The sequence below is a fragment of the Myotis yumanensis genome, unplaced genomic scaffold, assembly GCF_028538775.1.
Source record: "Myotis yumanensis isolate MYYU_CA2020_CCGP unplaced genomic scaffold, mMyoYum1.0.hap1 SCAF_9, whole genome shotgun sequence".
Lineage (NCBI taxonomy): Eukaryota > Metazoa > Chordata > Mammalia > Chiroptera > Vespertilionidae > Myotis > Myotis yumanensis.
Genome location: NW_027223760.1, coordinates 72896845 through 72916025, shown reverse-complemented (window position 1 = coordinate 72916025; position 19181 = coordinate 72896845). Strand labels below are relative to the sequence as shown.

The 19181-nt window shown below is 40.6% G+C and overlaps 2 protein-coding genes across 5 annotated transcripts in view; one reads left to right on the top strand and one right to left on the bottom strand.

The window, feature by feature from the left end:
* COG5 (component of oligomeric golgi complex 5) overlaps nucleotides 1–19181 on the top strand; it is a 205364-nt gene that overhangs the window by 184646 nt on the left and 1537 nt on the right. For 3 of the 4 annotated variants that reach the window (XM_070424650.1, XM_070424651.1, XM_070424648.1), the window contains exon 22: nucleotides 4334–5059. In XM_070424650.1, coding sequence (XP_070280751.1) covers nucleotides 4334–4448 — 115 coding nt within the window. In that variant the 3' untranslated portion in view covers nucleotides 4449–5059. Of the gene's footprint in view, nucleotides 1–4333; nucleotides 5060–19181 lie in introns of those variants that run through there. The other variant, XM_070424649.1, reaches the window with a different exon arrangement.
* The window catches only part of HBP1 (HMG-box transcription factor 1), a 32814-nt gene continuing 18676 nt past the window's right edge, over nucleotides 5044–19181 (bottom strand). The window contains exons 7-11 of the mRNA XM_070424653.1: nucleotides 17991–18147; nucleotides 17215–17359; nucleotides 11370–11687; nucleotides 7477–7618; nucleotides 5044–6426 (exon numbers count right to left, since the gene is read on the bottom strand). Of these exons, the coding sequence (XP_070280754.1) occupies nucleotides 6409–6426; nucleotides 7477–7618; nucleotides 11370–11687; nucleotides 17215–17359; nucleotides 17991–18147 (780 nt within the window). The 3' untranslated portion in view covers nucleotides 5044–6408. The remainder of the gene's footprint in view (nucleotides 6427–7476; nucleotides 7619–11369; nucleotides 11688–17214; nucleotides 17360–17990; nucleotides 18148–19181) is intronic.

The following is a 19181-nucleotide window of genomic DNA, read 5'->3' as shown; positions in this document are numbered from 1 at the left end:
GGACTACATTTCGGGAGTGCCATAGCAACCTGAAGAGTTACTAGAAGAAGCAACTTTTTTTTTCCCCCATAAAGAAATAGCTTCTCTGACGTGAGCTAGGCATCGCACAAAAGATTATTCTCTTGGAGCATTTCATTCCATTTTTGCATGCCTTGGCTTCTTTCGGGGACTCTCCAGCAATTATGTTTCTCCTTTACCTTCTGCACTTTTGCTTTTCTTTTCATTAAAGTTCTTTCTGCCTGTATTTCTTTTTTTTAATCTTTATTATTGAAAGTTTTACATATATCCCTTCCTCTCCCCCATTGACCCCTTCTAACCTGCTCCCTGCCCCGGCCTTCACCACCCTATTGTCAGTGTGCATACTGTATATGCATACAAATTCTTTGGTTGATCTCTTCCCACCCACCCTCCCCTGCCTTCCCTCTGAGATTCAGCAGTCTGTCCCTTGCTTCTATGTCTCTGGATCTATTTTGTTCATCAGTTTATGTTGTTCATTATAATCCACATATGAGTGACATCATGTGATGCTTATCTCACTTAGCATAATGCTCTCCAGGTCCATCCATGCTATTGCAAATGGTAAGAGTTCCTCCTTTTTTACTGCAGCGTAGTATTCCATTGCATAAATGTACCACAGCTTTTTTATCCACTCATCTGCTGATGGGCACTTAGGCTGTTTCCAGATCTTAGCTACGGTGAATTGTGCTACTATAGACATACGGGTGCATATATCCTTTCTGATTGGTGTTTCTGTTTTCTTAGGATATATTTCTATATGTGAGATCACAGGGTCAAATGGCAGTTCCGTATTTAATTTTTTTAGAAAACTCCATACTGTTTTCCATAATGGCTGCACCAGTCTGCATTCCCACCAGCAGTTACTAGGGTTCTTTTTTCTCCACCTTCTAGCCAATACTTGTCATTTGTTGATTTGTTGATGGTAGCCATTTCTGACAGGTGTGAGATGATACCTCATTGTTATTCTGATTTGCATCTCTCAGATAATTAGTGACTTTAATAATTTTTTCATATGTCTTTTGGCATTCTGTATGTTCACTTCGGAGAAGTTTCTATTTGGGTCTTTTGCCCATTTTTTAATTGGATTGTCTGTCTTCTTTTTTTGTTAAGTTGTATGAATTCCCTGTATATTTTGGAAATTAACCCCTTATCAGATATATCATTAGCAAATATGTCCTCCCATGCAGTGGGATTTCTTGTCATTTTTTTTTTTTGATGGTTTCTTTTGCTGTGCAGAAGCTTTTTATTTTGATGTAGTCCCATTTGTTTATTTTCTCCTTAGTTTCCTTTGCCCTCAGGATGTATCGGTAAACATATTACTGTGAGAGATGTCTACAATTTTGCTGCCTATGATTTCTTCTACAGTTTTTATGGTTTCATGACTTACATTTAAGTCTTTTATCCATTTTCAGTTTATTCTTCTATATGGTGTAAGTTGGTGGTCTAGTTTCATTGTTTTGCATGTTTCTGTCCAGGTTCCCAGCACCATTTATTGAGGAGACCATCCTTACTCCGTTGTATGCTCTTGCCTCCTTTGTCAAACATTAATTGACCATAATGGCTTGAGTTGATTTCTGGGGTCTCTGTTCTGTTCTGTTGATCTATCTGCCTGTTTCTAATTTGTTTTTTATTCATTCATTATGCATTTGTTAAGCACTGGGTCCTGGGTTACATAAATGAATAATACAGCCCCAACCCTCAAAGTTAAGTTACGTGTAAGAGGGAAACTGACCAATGAACAGGCACACTCTAATGTGGTACAGATGTAGACGTCTTGCTCAATTACACGGAGAATCTGAGGTCTTCTAGAAGTGTGGTGGGGAAAACAGCATTTACGGGCTTTATAGATACATATAAGACCTGGAAGAGAGCTAAGTGCTTCAGAGTAAAATCTTTTCATTTTCATAACTGTATAATGTAGATGAGCAAACCAGCTCAAGTGCAGCCCAGATCATACAGCTGGGTAGTGGGCCAGAGCCTGATACAGCACCCAGGCTGCTTAGGTAAGGACGGCTGCCCTCCACGTCATGTGATCATACCCTGAGAAGAGCCCGGAGCCAGTTGTGAAGGATCCCAAATGCTGGGGTCCTGCTAAGCCAGGGCTGTTGATGCAGAAGGTGCATCGACAGCGTGGCTGCAGTTCTTTTGTGCTGCCTGGATGGAGTTAGGAAAGGCTTCCTCAAAAAGAGGGCATTTGAGCTGGGTGCTAAGTAAAGAGCTCTATCAGGAAGAAGGCAAGGAAGGGGAAGAGCATTCTAAGGATAAGGAAGATCATGAGAAAGGCCTACAGGAATGCTCGAAGAGAAACAGGACCTTTTGTAGCCCTTTTGCTAGGCACAGACATCTTTGTGAAGTCATATTTGCACATTCTCCCCCCCCCCCCCCCCATCTCTCCCGGGTTGGCAGTGGGGTAGGACTTGGAGTCACAAGGCGGGTGAAGCTGCTCTGCAATGTGTATTGGTAACGTAAACAATGGAAACGAATGATTTGAGGGTCCTTTTAGGCCACAGCAAACTGTCTAGAACCCAGTAGTAGCACTGACAGGGTTTGGGAGGTGAGTTTACAGTCTCCTAATGGGTAGAGGGCATGGCCAGTGATGGACTGCAGGCAGGGGCTTACTATAGTGTGGGAGGTCTAGCCCAGGGCTGAGACAGCACTGGGTTGACCACCATCTACAATGCTACAGCGGTTAGATTAGGGCACAAAATGGCGGGACTCAAACTGCAGCAAAGGGAAGAGGAGGGACTAGATGCAGAAATACCTGACAGATTAATAGCACTTGGTAACTGATTCTGTGCAGCATTGAAGGAGAACTTTAAATAGGGGCCCTTGGGAGGTGATGGTGCCTTTTGTTGAAATAGGGAAAGGTGGGCAGAATACTTCCCTAGGGTGTCGTACCACCCACCCTCCCACCCCCCCCACCCAGGTTTCTTTTCTGTTTTTTTGATGACTTCATTTTTTAGAGCAAATTTAGGTCACAGCAGATTTGAGAAGGTACAGAGATTTCCTATACCTCCTCTGCTCCCATATATACATAGCCTCCCCCATTACCAACATGCCCCTTCAGAGTGGTCCATTCATAACAGTGAACCCACACAGACACATCACCCAAACAGAGCCCCGAGTTTACACTAGGGTTTACCATGGTGCTGACATTCGTTCTGTAGGTTTGGACTGCCCTAGGCTTCTGACAGGTGAGTTTGAGGGATACTTAGGGGGAAAGGGCCAAAATATCCAGAATGCAGGTAGAAATCAGGAAGGAGGTCAGGGCCAGAAATGAGATTGGAGATTGAATTATGTAGTGGCTGAGACTGTGAAAGTAAATAGTGGAGTGGGAAGGGCACTGCAGAGCAAGTGGGGAGCTGGCAGACTCCGGGCAAGTACATTCCCCGTAGTTAAATGAAAATAATGAACAAACCTGACCAGGGATTAATATTTTCAGTGTTTGGGAGCAAAACAACCAGTTGAGAAATATTAGATGGGAGTTGAGACTGAGTATGTGAGCTAATGGTATTAACTTACATCTTTGTAGAAATTTTGTAAACTCAAGAGCTGTGAAACTTTTTAACAATGATAAAAATTTGTTTTACTTGGGACTTAAGTAGACCAATAATAAAATCCATTAACCATTGTTTTAGCTCCACTTAAACATGATCTCACACTTAGATCATCTGGTTCTGTGGTTGAGAACTTTTTCCATAAGGCCACATACTAAATATTTTAGGCTTTGCAGGCCATATGGCCTCTGCCTGACTAATCAATGTAGTGTCAAAGCCACCACAGACAATACATAAGCAACATGCATAGAGCGGGATTTGGCCTGTGGGTGGTTGGCTAACCCCGATCTAATTCATGAGAACATTATAATCATAAATAACTGGCTGGTATCACATACCCTTGACTGAATTCAAAAGTTTGAGCCCAAGAGCAATTTTCCTTTCAGCTTCATCAAATAATACAGGGCCCCTGCTCCTGAACATGCCTGCCTACGGTGTGAGCTCTGAATAGGCACACGCTGCATATGGCTTTTCAGAAGTCTAACAGAGACATAGAGTACAGGGAAACTGAAAACAACCTCAGAGGTCAGAGAGCCCGATTGTATAAGACCACTATGTACAATGCAGACTGAGAACGGTTTAGTTCTGCACCTTAACCATAGTAACACTACCAATGAATGTTTGAAGGCTGTTGGTCACTCAGCTTATGGAACTGGGCAGAGAGGTTCCAGAAATGGGCTGCTTTCTCTTATATATTGCCACCCTCTAACCTGTTTTATTTGTATAATTTTTGACATTGTTTTCATTTTGGTTTTCAGGGGAGCCCTGGAGGCTTATGTTCAGTCTGTAAGAAGTAGAGAAGGCAAAGAATTTGCACCAGTGTATCCCATAATGGTTCAACTGCTTCAGAAAGCTATGTCTGCTCTTCAGTAATAATGTGAAGTATTTCTTAATCTCCATTCTTTGCTAACCCAAAGACAGCTAGTATTCACTGTTTTAAGAATGTAACCAACTTTTCTGTATTTTCTATTAATCTTTTTCTGTTGATCTCTTCAGCCCTTCTAATTAGTAGCATAAAATGTCAAAAATCACCATCACCTTCAAACGCTAGGGGCCTGATTTTCCAGAAAGACATCCAACTCTTCTCTCCTTTCAGACTTTTCTACAAGGCTAGCTAAAATTCCTTCCCCATCACATAACTGAGCACCTACTGCTTTTTAAGGTATTATGGCCAGGTAACATAAAGTACCCTGCTTCCCCCAATCTTCCTTCCTCACTAGATATGTAGCCAGTGGTTTCCACATCTGCATATTAGAACCAGTGAGGGAAGCTTTTAAAAAGCCGAATATTAATTGATTTGTACCCCATATTAACACATTTGGGGTAGGAGCCACACATTAGTATTTTTAAAAAACATTTCCAAGTGTTTCCAATATGCAATAAAGTTTGGGAACCAATGGCATATCCTAAAAGCAAAGATGTAGAGCTAAATGTTTAAATATGTCATAATGTATCTGTAATAAAGCTAGAGCAAGCTGTCTTTACACTTTGTGTCATTTTATTAAAAGCAGACTTTTGTGGCTGTTAAAACTTTGTAACAGAGATGCCAAATTATAAATAAAAACAATTTTTATTTTACAAAGGTTCTGATAGATAATCTAGGCCTTTATTTTTCTATTGCCCTTGTCCTGTTAACATTTTACTTTTAACTTAATGCTTAAAACCCCATCAGCAACTTATTTTCCATCCCCAGAGCCTGATACTCTGGCATCTCATATATAATGTTCAGTCAAAATCAATCAGCAAAAGTCAGAGATAAACCTTTTTTTTTTTTTTTTTCATTTTATTTGAAATAATATACAAGAATATAGTGTGCAAAATTTAGGGGCAACATCATGAAGTGTAATGAACTGAAATCAATTTTACAGCTGTGATTCCTAACCAGAAACACCACTTGGTAAGTAACATGAAAAGCCATGATTGTAGCTCAGAGCAAAAGCAGCTGTATTGCCAATGTATTTGCTCTAATTTCAGACAGTTGGAGGAAAGTAAAGTGCAAGTGTTGCACTGCAGTAAGTGCAAAGTCTGCCCCCACCATAAAGATATGATGACAAAATAACATATTGAAGATATGTAGCTGAGGAGATACAGAACACAAAGTTTAAAAATACAATGGTATCACCTGTTAATAGCACCATTACAGTGACTATATCTCAATGCTATTAACTTCACCTTGGCCTGGGCTAGGTCTCCACTGGAAATAATGGATGGGTGCTGCCACCTGGTGCACACACTCAGCATGTGCGGGTAACTGCAGCAGGTGGCCCCTCAGCTGGGAGGCTGACACCAGCCGCCTGCCACATGTGCTGCTAGCCTCTTGGCACTGGCCAGACTAGGAGCTCCCGTGTTTGGCACAGATGCTGAGCCATGTGGCGGTTGCTCAGAATGGCCAACTCCCAGCTTCTGTTTCATTCCATTATGTGTACAATACAGATTAATAAGCAGGAAGGAGCCAATGTATAAACAGCAGTTACATATTTTTAAGTTCCCCTTTTGTACAATTTAAAATAAAACATGTACACACTTCTCCTCTCTCTACTGTACTTTAGCACCACAGGATTTAAATTTTCAAGCCTATGTTACCTGATAGACATGTGAAATTTGGAAGAAAAATAAGGCAATTTGGTTTATAATGTTGATAGTTTTAGCTTACTTAATGCTCTAATGGAGAAAGCAAATCCTCACGCTTATTATTAAATCATTTCAAGACTCAATGCTATCAGTATCTTATGGTCACACGAATTCCGGACAAATGGTGAGACCACGTCCTCTTAGGTCTTCCCATCAACAGTCTATGTTTATGCAAATGCAGACTTAATATAAGCATCCTGGTTTAATGTTGCTGTGAGCCCTGTGGAGATAAAATGAAAATTCAGTGAATGTTTACAAATCAACAGACAGTAATTCTACAAATGAAAGCTAAGATGGATAATGTTTATAAGCTTTTTTTAAAAATCACTTTCTCAGAAGTGGGCATTTTAAGTAAGTTCACTAATATCTGATTGCTCAAGCATCGAAAATCTATGAAAATGAAGGGAGAAGTGAACTAGGATGTGCAGAAAAAGGGATGTAGGTTAGAGCCCTACCCTACATGGAGTTCTAAGGAAATCAAGAACTTCAAAAATCCAGTTCAGCTACCTTTTAATATTGGAATCTGACCACTACTTCCTTAAGATAAATTCATGAAAATTTTAAACAGATGTCAACTGCAAGCTACTGTAAAGAAACAGACATAAACACAGCCCTCCTGTTGCAAACTGATGTCTTCCCTTTGTTTTTAGGTATTTTAAATTGAACTTGTTCTGTTCTATCATGTTACATTTTCTTGTAATTAATCTAAAAACACTTAAAAGACGCTAGTCTAGTAATGGAAAAGTTTTAAGAATCAGGTCTATCAAGGTAGCATTATTATAGTGCAAACTTTTTACCACTCTTTACAGGCTTTTCTATTTCTTCTTTCCTGGGGTTTTTAATCTAGAAATTATATACAAATGTCAGAAGTCCCATGAAGGTTAAAAACAAAAGGCTGTTGAGACATACCATCTCCAACTTAGAAAAAAATCCTACTATGACATTGAGTTAATTAACACCCATTTTTCAACCCAACTGGAAATAAATACTACATTCCAAAATTATTTTTATACCTCAACATTTCCAGACAAGCATTCTTCTTAAGCATGTCTTACATTTCTACCTTACATGCCCAAAGAGTAAATGGCACTGAATGAAGAAAAGGCCGCCTGCCTTATGTGATGGTATAAAAATACTAGGTTTTGAAGTACAAAAAGGCCGAGAAACAGCATCAACACCTTTTAAAGGTTATAACAACCGCTCCAATATGCCATAACAATTCTGGGGGAAGAGTGAAGATAATGTTAAGCAACTACTTGTTGAAACATACTGAATTGGTTCTTTTCCTTTTCCAACAGTCAGGATTTAAACGTTTTTGTTCTTCAGCCAAAGCCTTTGCTTCTAATGTATACATCCTTCTCTCTTCATTCTTCATTTTCTTCCACCTGTCACCAAGGATCACACTTATGGCTCTGTAAAAATAAATATTTACACCATGCTCAAGGCAAGAATATTTCACAAAACTCAAGTGCTGCTACTTCAGGAAGAAATATAAAGAAAAGAAAAAAGACAAAAATTGTCCAACATAGAGGAGGGAAAAGGTCAAAACTACAGTAGTCATTTCCAGTAAAATCTCAAGTCATGGTCTGTTTATCATAATCTTGGCAGTTAAAGCCTCCTGGAATAGTGCCAACATTTCCAATTGTCAAAGGACATATAAAATGGCTAAAAAAAAAAATGGATGTTCTACCAAGCTCAGATTTAAAGAAAAAAGTTAAAGTTAAGTATTTCAAAGAAATGGTTTAAGTTACTGTTGGATCTATCCTGGTACACTGGTTTTTAAAAGATGTTTAAGATATTAAGGCAGACAGTATTCAGTATCAGCAGCATAAATTATTCATCTTGTATTAAAAGTTATTCTTACTTTGTGCCCATAACCTGTCAAATGATGATGATTAAAACAAAGTCTTTTTCATTCATGCAACCACAGTGAAAATGTGGTACTGACTGTGCACATTACTGTTTACCTTCTTAGACAAGACCAAATAAACCTTAGGCAATATTTGTATTTATTCACTTGAGAAAGCTGGATAAACTCAAAGGGAAAGAAGTCAAACTGATAAGACATTATGATAGAAATTTAAAGCTAAAATCTATATTTGTTAATCTGCTCTCAAACCTACTAAAATAGTCTCATTCAGGAGTAGACATAAACCATTTTCCTTCTATGAAGAGCTTTGAACTATTAATTTCATGACACTCATAGAAAACAAGGTCCTGGAATGACTGCATGAAGAATATACAAATGATTTTACATTAATTGACAGGGAAACTAGAGATCCACATGTGAGCTTTAGAGAAACAGCAACCACAGAAATGCTACTAAAAAAAGTAAATGTGCAGCAAAAATTTTAATCCCATCAAACACTATGCTACATCCTCCTTTATTAAAATAAAAGCCAGTTTTTGTAGTCTGTAGGTTAAAGCTACCACATAATGGTTGACACATTTAACAGTTAAACCAGTAAGAAATATTCAAATATGTATCAATTCTTAAATCAGAGATGCATGCATTTGATGTAGGAAGCTTCTCTTTTAAAATTAAGTTCATGAAAACAGACTGGTGGTTACTAGATTTGGGGGACAAAATAGGTAAAGATGGTCCAAGGGTACAAACTTCCACAGTTATAAAATAAGTCCTGGGGATGCAATATACAACAGAGTGACTTATAGTACTGTATTGCTTATTTGAAAGTTGCTAAGAGAGTGGTTCTTAAAAATTCTCATTACAAGAAAAAAAAATTAGTGTGGTGATGGATGTTAACTAGACTTATTGTGGTGATCATTTTGCAATATATACAAATATTAGAGGCCTGGTGCACGAATTCATGCATGGGTTGGGTCCCTCGGCCTGGCCAGCCATCGGGTCCCATTGGAGCTGGCAGGCCAAGGGGAGGGACCGCAGGAGGTTGGCTGGCCACAGGTGGTTGGCTGTGGGAGCACACTGACCGTCTGCCCCCTGGTGGTCAGTGTGCATCATAGTGACTGGTCAACCATCATAATGGTCGCTTAGGATATATGTGTGTGTGTGTGTGTGTGTGTGTATGTATGTATATACATATATATACATATACACACACACACATACCTACATACATATACACACACATATATATACACTCGGTATATATATACAGAGAGAGAGAGATTGAATCATTTATACACCTCAAACTAATATAATGGTACTAAAGGCCCGGTACACGAATTCGTGCACGGGTGGGGTCTGGCTGGCCCACCCAGATGGGGACCCATTGGGCCAGGCCGGCGGGGGGGGGGGGAGTGGGGGGGGGGGGACGGGACCCATGGGTGGTTGGCCAGCAGGCCCTGCCTCCAATCGGGGTGTCGAGGGCCCATCTGAGCGACCAGGCTGGTTGGCTGCTGCAGTGCACGTCATAGCCACCAGTCATTATGCCGTTTCGGTCACTGGGCTTTTATAAAGAGAGATATCAATTCCATCTCAAATCCCATATAATAAAAGGCTAATATGCAAATACAGTGGGGCCTTGACTTACGAGTTTAATTCGTTCCGAGACCAAGCTCATTAAGGAGCTCGTTAACTCAAATTACTCTGTCAACTCAATGCAAAAAAATCGGCCGAGAGACAGCTGGTATCTCAAAAAACTCGTTAGTCAGGACACTCGTAAGTCAAGGCCCCACTGTAAACTGAACGGCGAAACTGGTCGCTATGATGCACACTGACCACCAGGGGGCAGATGCTCAACGCAGGAGCTGCCCCCTGGTGGTCAGTGCGCTCCCACAGGGGGAGCGCCGCTCAGCCAGAAGCCTGGTTCACAACTGGGGAGCACAGCGGCAGTGGCGGGAGCCTTTCCTCCCTCCGCAGGAGCACTAAGGACCCCTTGGGGGATGTCCACTGAGGGGTCCCGGGTTGCAAGAGGGCGCAGGCCGGGTTGAGAGACCCCCCCCACCCCACTCGAGTGCATGAATGTTGGGCACTGGGTCTCTAGTATATACATAAATATAAAAATTAACGCTCATGAAACATTCAACCCTGATTATTTGATGTGGATAATCATTTGACTTCTCATGATATCATGGGTAAAGGAAATGGTAGTTTTGACTGTCAGGAAACTAGGAAAATGAAAGAAGATATTTTCCTCTGTGGAGAACTTGGCTGGTTTGAGAGGGAGTGAGCTGAAGAGGATTCTAAGAGATGAGGTAAGTGTACAGCAAACAGAATAGGAAGGATGAGTTAATTTTTATTCCAGGGCCCTACTGAGGACACTTCTAGGTTTGCTTTTGACAAATATGGCAGTTATTACAAACTGCCAATTCCTGCACATTCCATACTATGACACAATTGTTAAATAATAAGATCCGATGCAAGAAAGTGCCAGCCTTTTCTACAAAGCTTTTCAATAAAGATGGAATTGTCAGTTGTTAGACCTGAGTCCTTTAATAGATGAGTGATATTTACTACTACTTTAGAAGGCAGGTCCTCACCACTCAGTGCCTAATACCTAGGCATTATGTATAAAATTTATAATGCCTACGTATTATAAAATAACTAGAGGCCCGGTGCACGAATTTGTGCACGGGTGGGGTCCAGCCAGCTTGCCCCAATTGGGTGGAAGGGTCGCAGGCAGTTGGCAGGCCAGCCCCGCCCCCAATCAAACTCTTGGTGGAACTCCCTGTCAAGCACCCAGTCAAGGGGACAATTTGCATATCCTATATAAAAGGCCAATATGCAAATTGACCAAACAGTGGAACAACCAGTCGCTGTGACATGCAATGACCACCAGGGGACAGATGCTCAATGCAGGAGTCTGTCTCATGGCTGGCAAGCACAGTAGTGGTGGCAGGAGCCTCTCCCACCTCCACGGCAGCACTAAGGATGTCCGGCTGACAGCTTAGGCCTGCAGCCATCAGTTGCACATCCCCGGGGGTCTCCTGGACTGCAAGAAGGCACAGGCCAGGTTGAGGGACCCCCCCCCCCCCCCACCCCGCCAGTGCACACATTTTGTGCACTGGGACTCTAGTAGGATTATAACCCTAAAAATTCCACTAGAACTTTTTACTTTGAAGTCATCCTAAGAAAACAAAGAGTTCAGTAATAAAAGCTATTTCGGAATAAGTTTAACTGCACTAGTTCCTGTGAACTACATTTAAGTGTTACTCAATTATTAGAATCATCACTATTTTTACCTGTTATCTTTCCCTGGATACATCTGAGTATATTCAACTCTGTATTTTTTGGCAAAAAGCATGAAGGCATTCATTGGTCTTTTGCACTTGTTAGGAGAAGTGGCACTCACAGTCCCTGAGCTGTGATTTTTGACAGCTTTAGCATACAAAGAACTGGAAGAGAGCTGTGATGATCCAGGTGAGCCACAGTTTTTACTGAATCCAGATCTTGCAAAGTCTTGACCTCCAGGTCCTCCACATGACAGAGATGCACGACGTTGACGAGCCATACTACTTAGCACATAGACTGCAGAAGAATCCATAGGTGTGAAGTCATAGCTAAAAAAAAATAAAACAATGGTTTTATTTCAACTTAACAACCTTTAATATCTAATTGGAAATTTCAATGTATTCCCCCCTATGTCACCAGCACTAACAACTTCACCATTGGTAGTTACTTATAAAATGAAAACTGACTCCACATCCTTTATTCATGTAATCTCTCTTCCAGATTCCAGACACCCATTTATTCTCACTTTAGATTCACTTTTTTAAAAAAATATTTTTATTGACTTTTTTTTTTTTTTTTAGGAAGGGAGAGAGATATAAACATCAATAAGCTGCCTCCTACAGGCCCCCTACTAGGGATAGAGCACAAAAAACAGGTATGTGTCCTGACCGGGAATCAAACTGATGACCTTTTGATTCATGGGTAGATGCTCAACCACTGAGCAACACCAGCCGAGCTAGAATTCACTTTTTGATAAATTTTATAATCTAATTTCTTGGCCTCTAGAAGCCTAAAATTAGAAAATTAAAGAGTGGAAAGCATATACAAGGTCTAAAGACTACTACAAAAATGTTTGGTAATGGTAGTTAAATGCAGCTAAAAGAACTTTAAAATGCATAGTAATCTGTGTCATTTGTTTAATCATACATCAATATTCCCCCAAAGCCACCCTATATTGTAACATACCCTAATAACTTAATAGCTACTCAATGGGGGCATCTATTATTATTGCATACTAAACCTGGAATCTTTTTAAGTTACTGGCTTGAATCCTAGTTCTGATATTAACTGGCTATTTTGGGGGGAATATTCTTTTTCTCTCTCTCAGCTTTAGTTCTCTCTCTGTAAAATGAGAATATAATCTAACAGGGTAGTGAAAATTAAATAAGCTAACATATGCATAGTGCTTGTTAAATCATATTACTTGAGCAGAAATGTCAACTTCACAGAGTGATTGTTTTAAATCTGCCTGATGCCTTGAAGACTGGCCTCAATTCTCAATGTCTCGAATGGACTTCTTCAAATCATGCTCACTTAGAAACTTCCTTTCACACAATTGTGTTTAAGAACTTATCAACTTATTGCTGACTTCTGTTCCTTACTAAGCTAGAATCTACTCAAATGCCTTCCCTGAACAGCATGACTCAGGACTTCCTCGCAGACTGTTTCTCCTTTCTGCCTTTCTTTCCCTTCTTGCCTTCCTTGTACCAGGCAACATCTCCTGTAACACCCACCCCCAAACCCACCCACCAAAAGTCAATCCAATCCACAATGAAAATTTAGTCAAGTTCATACTTCTCAACTTTTCCATGGTTTCTCCTAGATCAGTGGTTCTCAACCTTGGCTGCATATTAGAATCACCTGGGAATCTTTTTAAAATCCTGATTTCTGGGCTTCATCCTCCAGAAATTGTTTCTTTGTTACTAATGTTGTGGCCCCACCCCATAACAAAGAAACAATTTCCTTTATAGGGTGGGAAAACAGGGGCGTTGCTGTCACTCCAGAGAAAAATAAGATTAATGCCTGACTTCTACTTGGTGGGACCAAGTGGTAAGAACTTACCATCCTGGAAAAACAAATTAGGTAGCCAAATGTCCCTTTCTGCTTTACAAAATGAAGTCTTGCTCTATGCAATATTTGACACATAAGTTATGAAGCATACAAATAAGAACGCAAAACCAATTAAGAAATAAAGTATTTCTAATATCACCCCAGTTCCATATTTGCCACCCTCCAGGGATAAAACTACGGATTATCATTCCCTTTTTGATAACTTTATTGTAAAAATAGTGCATTATTCATTTATATGAACAAAAAATACTATAACAGCAGTAATTACGTTAATGCTAACTTACATATAATTATTATATATATACTAGAGGCCTGGTGCATGAAATTCCTGCAGTGGGGGAGGGGTTCCTCAGCCTGGCCTGAACCCTCTTGCAATCCAGCAATCCGAGATCCCTCAGGGATGTCCGACTGCTGGTTTAGGCCCTGTGGGATCAGGCCTTAACTGGCAGTCAGACATCCCTCTTGCAATCCGGGACCGCTGGCTCCTAACTGCTTGCCTGCCTGCCTGACCGCCCCTAACCACTCTGCCTGCCTGATTGCCCCTAACTGCTCACCTGCCTGCCTCATTGCCCCTAACCACTCTGCCTGCCTGATTGCCCCTAACTGCTCACCTGCCTGCCTCATTGCCCCTAACCACTCTACCGGCCTGCCTGATCACCCCTAACTGCTCACCTGCTTGCCTGATAGCCCCTAACCACTAGCCTGCCTGCCTGATGCACCCTAACCATTCTGCCTGCCTGCCTGCCTGATGACCCTATCCACTCGCCTGCCTGCCTCATCGCCCCTAACTGCATCTGCCTCCGGCCTCACCACCACGGCTTCATCTGAAAGGATGTCCAGAATGATGTCCAGAAGGTCGTTCGGCTGTCCGGTCTAATTAGCATATTACACTCTTATTATTATAGATAATATTATATAATAATACATATTATTTTGTTTTGCAGAAAGACTTAAAATAGCAGGCCTAATTGATATCCTTTCAAAGATTTACTTAGAAGGTTGGCCCTTGATTAACTTGGATTTCGGGAAGGTTCCCATCATTCCCACAACTGAGAGGAGTGGCTCACTGTGTCTAAACTGTGTGCACAAACAATAGGGTTCACCCCAAACACCTGCTTCCCTTTTGGAAGTTTGAAATTTTGGTATGTGCTAGTCTAAGGCAGCTTACATTATCAGCTCCCAAAAAGCCCTAGCTGATTTGGCTCAGTAGATAAGAGTGTTGGCCTGTGGACTGAGGGTTCTGGGTTCAATTCAAGGGCACATGCCTGATGCCCAGTGTGGAGCATGCAGAAAGCAGCCAATCAATGAGTCTCTCTCATCATTGATGTTTCTCTTTTTCTCTCCCTCTCCCTTCCTCTCTGAAAAAACAACAAAAAATACCTGATGCCGAGGACAGTGTTGCTAGATGGTTAGAGTGTCGGCCCATGCACTGAAGGGTTGAGGGTTCGATTTCCAGTCAGGGGCACATTCCTGGGTTAAAGGTTCGCTCTCTGGCCTGGTCGGGGCACAGGTGGGAGGCAACCAATCAATGTCTCTCACATCTCACATCAATGTTTCTGTTTCTTTCTCTCCCTCCCCTCTCCCTCTTCCACTCTCTCTAAAATCAATGGAAAAAACATCCAAACAAAAACAAGCAAACAAAAAACCCTGCTGAGTGCCTAACAAGATTCCTCGGCAGATAACATTTCATGCATGTCACAACTCACTGCTGACAGAAATAAGCATGTCTGTGTGAGTCCACTGGGGGAGGATTCCTGGGACCCTAGCTTCTCCCAGATTTCACCCCATGCCTTCCATTTTTCCCAATTTTGCTTTACATCCTTTCACTGTAAGTAACAGAGCTGCTGAATCCTGCGAGTCCTAGCGACTCATCAAACCCGGGGGCGGTCTTGAAGACCTCCAGCATAATTGTATACGTATTACATATACTATATAAATATTATTCTCCTATGTAGTAAAGGAATAATATGCAAATCGACTAAACGGCGGAATGACCGGTCGCTATGACGTGCACTGACCACCAGGAGGCAGGCGCTCAATGCAGGACTGCCCCATGGTGGTCAGTGCGCTCCCACAGGGGGAGCACTGCTCAGCCAGAAGCCGGGCTCACCAGCGAGCACAGCAGCGGTGGTGGGGAGCCCCTCTCGCCTCTGCGGCAGTGCTAAGGATATCCAACTGCTGGCTTTGGCCCCCTCCCCAAGGGCGAGAGGGCAGCACAGGCCGGACTGAGGGACTGCCCCCGAGTGCACTAATTTCATGCACTGGGCCTCTAGTCTATATAATAAAAGCATAAGTGACCGTTATGGCAGAACGACCAGAACAACCAGTTGCAATGATGCACACTGACCACCAAGGGGCAGAAGCTCAATGCAGGAGCTGCCCCCTGGTGCTCAGTGAGCTCCCACAGGAGGAGTGCTGCTCAGCCAGAAGCCAGGTTCACAGCTGGTGAGCGCAGCGAACAGGTGAGCAGTAAGGAGCGAGGGGTCCCAGGCTGCGCGGAGAGTGGGCCTAAGCCAGCTGGCGGACATCCCCCGATGGGTCCTGAACTACAAGAGGGCGCAGGCCAGACTGAGGGGACTCCACCCCCCCCCCTCCCCCAGTGCATGAATTTCGTGCACCGGGCCTCTAGTATAATATAAACGTAATTACATTTATAATTTTACTACATGTGTTTTCTTCTTTCTTTCCCCACTGATTATTAGAGACAATGGAAGGGAGTGGGAGAGACAGAGAGAGAGAGAGAGACATCCATGTGAGAGAGACACATCAATTGGTTGCCTCCCACATGCACCCAGACCCAGGCCGGGGATCAAGCCTGCCAGGGTAACATGCCCTTGACCAGAATCAAGCTTGTGACTCCTCAGTCCGAGGGCAGATCCTCTAACCACTGAGAATAGGTTAGGGCTACATATATTTTTGAAGAACATCTGATACCATAAAAAAACAGAACCATACTGTATATTTGAGACTAATTTTTACTTAACATTATTTCTAAAACTGATCCATGTTTTAAAATATATAGCTAAGGTTCATTAATATTCCACTGACAAAGAATTCCATTGTACGATTATATCACAATTTATATATTTACTCCCCAGCCAATGAATATTGATATTGTTTCCAAGTTTTGCTATCATGAATAATACATCTATGAACTTATTTATACAATTCCTAGCACATGTCTACAAGAGTTTATTTCTCTAGGGTATACAGAGGAATAGGATTACTGATACTCAGTGTTGTAAAACAAAGCCAAATTATCTTCTAAAATTTTATTTACACTCTCACCAAAACATAAGTTATCATTAATTTACATGTTAAAAATAATTAGAGTATCAGACCTTAAAGTATTGTCTCATTTTTTAGTTTTTCAAAGAGTGTATATGAAGGATGTAATCAAATGGCATTTAGATTCCAATCTTACAGATGTTATTGAGCATATGGCCTGTGCTTTTTAAAATAGTCTTACTAATTCTTTTTTTTTCTTTTATTGATTTCAGAGAGGAAGGGAGAGGGAGAGAGAGAAACATCAATGATGAAAGAGAATCAGTGATCAGCTGCCTCCTGCACTGGGTGGCCTTGACCAGAATCAAACCCAGGACATTTCAGTCCATAGGCCAATGCTCTATTCACTGAAGCCAAGTAAGGTAGGGCTTCCTTATTCTTTTGATAAACAAATATATTTACCTTATATTTTATTATATTAAATTGAGTGAAATAAAATCTGTAAGACAGCAGACAGAAACTCTTGAGAATTCTCTACCTAATGCCTCTAGATTTGATACTTAGGTTAAAGAAAGAATGAGTCTTAAAATCCCAGATATCTATCTACATACAAACTTTCTCTGGATACCTCCTATGAGGTTGGACACTTGTCCTTTTAAAAGTTCTTTTAAAATTCTGAAAGCTTTAAAGGTTTAACCTCTTAAATATTTGTCTTAGCAATCATTAGGGAGGTTTAGGAAAAACTTTTAACAGAAAAAAAGATAATTAGTGCAGTATTACCTTTTAAATGTATCAAAAACACCTGAATCATCAAAATTAATGGCATCAGGGTGTCCAGGAGGTAGACATACATCACCAATATGAATTTCACAACATGGAATGCCATGCTGTACCACAGTCAAACTTGGATAAAACGATGACCAACCTAAAGTTAAATCAAACAATAGTTGCATTAAGGATGGGGATTGACAAAAAGCATCCAAACTATTTATTATAAGATAGACATATCATTTCTGAGTCTTAAAACTTTAAGTCAAGATTTTTCAAATACAAGTCATGTATATTTGCCATAAAGCCAACTACAAGTATTTAAGTAATGCACAAACACTCCAAAATGTAGTTTAATTTTAGCATTTTAGTAATAGGTTCTATCAATCAGCATAAATGCAGATAAGTGAGACGATGAAATACTCTTTAAGTATTATTATGTGTAACATGTTGGTATTGCAATAAGGCTCTGAAGTGCTTTGGGTATACAGTGTATTTGGTAAGCCTAAACAAAAATGCAATTACTAAAATACTCCATACCCCGAACTATATACCAAGATATTCACGTTACATGAATGGAAGTTTTTGATAGCCACAGAAAGTAGAGCTCAGTCTGACTACCACTAAGACATTTAAGCATCATAAGGCATTCCCTAAGATAGTTTTATGTAGTTTTAAATTTCCCCTTCAAATTCTTTTTCTTAACCACCAAAGAATTATGCCACAAGACATATTATAGATTTAAGATTCCTTTTAAAAGTTACTACAAATTCAAATTGAAGCCCTACCTTTATTTTTAACATAGAAAGGGTGGTCCAGCTTACACTCTACAGTTAGTAAACCATCTTCTACTGTACCAGGATCAAAAGTCAACTTCAGTACAGACTCGCCAAATGATACACTTTCTTCATGTGATAACAACTTCAGACCATCGGAACCATAGCCCTGAAAATACATGCATATATTAAATGAATTGGCAACATTCAATTTAACACATAGTGAAGTTCCTACTACAGTTAAGACTTTGTAGAAAAGGTAAAAATAAACAAAAAGGATCCCTGTCTTTATGGAGCTTTCGACCCAGTAGTGAATAAAAGGCACATATATAAATAAATCACTACAACGTAAGGCAGAGTGTAATAAGCATTTTAGTTCAAGTATAAATAATGCTAATACAGTTTAATTCAAAGAGAGAGAGAGATCAGGGACGCTTTCGATTTCCCTTTGAACTGGGATTTAAAAGAATGAAATTTAGAAAGGTAGAAGAACATGCCTTACACCAGGAATAGTTATAATAAACAACTGCTTTGGGTAGTGCTGAGTATTTGCTAAAAATACAAGATGAATTCAAAGTTGGGACAAGTACTGAAAAGGAGAGGCCGAACCAGTTAGTAAGTAAAGGGCCTTAGAGACAGGCAAAGTGCTCCAACTTTCCTTTGAGAGGGTATTGGGAAGTCAATAAAAGTATTTTTATTAATATGATTGTTCATTTTAAGATGATAAATGACTTCAGAAAGTTACCTCTAATATTCAATTTATTTCAAAATATAATGAGAGAAGCCCATCAGTCTTGAATTGACAAGTACAGTGGTGATAGAACCAGGCTAAATTTAAATTCAACAAATATTTATTGAGCATTTAGTACATGCCACGTACTAGGCTCTGAAAAAAATATAATCAACAATATATAATCCTTACCCTTAAATTCACAGAAAAACAAAAGAGAAAGACATGCCAACACCTAGCTAGAATATCCAATTACTATTACATCTAGTGCATAAACAAAGAAAAGAATGGGCCCAGCTGGTTTGGCTCAGTGGGTAGAGTGTGGACCTATGGACTGAAGGGTCCCAGGTTCGATTCCAGTCAAGGGCACATGCCTGGGTTGGGGGCTCAATCCCCAGGCGGGGAGGCGTGCAAGAGGCAGCTGATCAATGATTCTCTCATCATTGATGTTTCTACCTCTCTCTCCTTTCCTC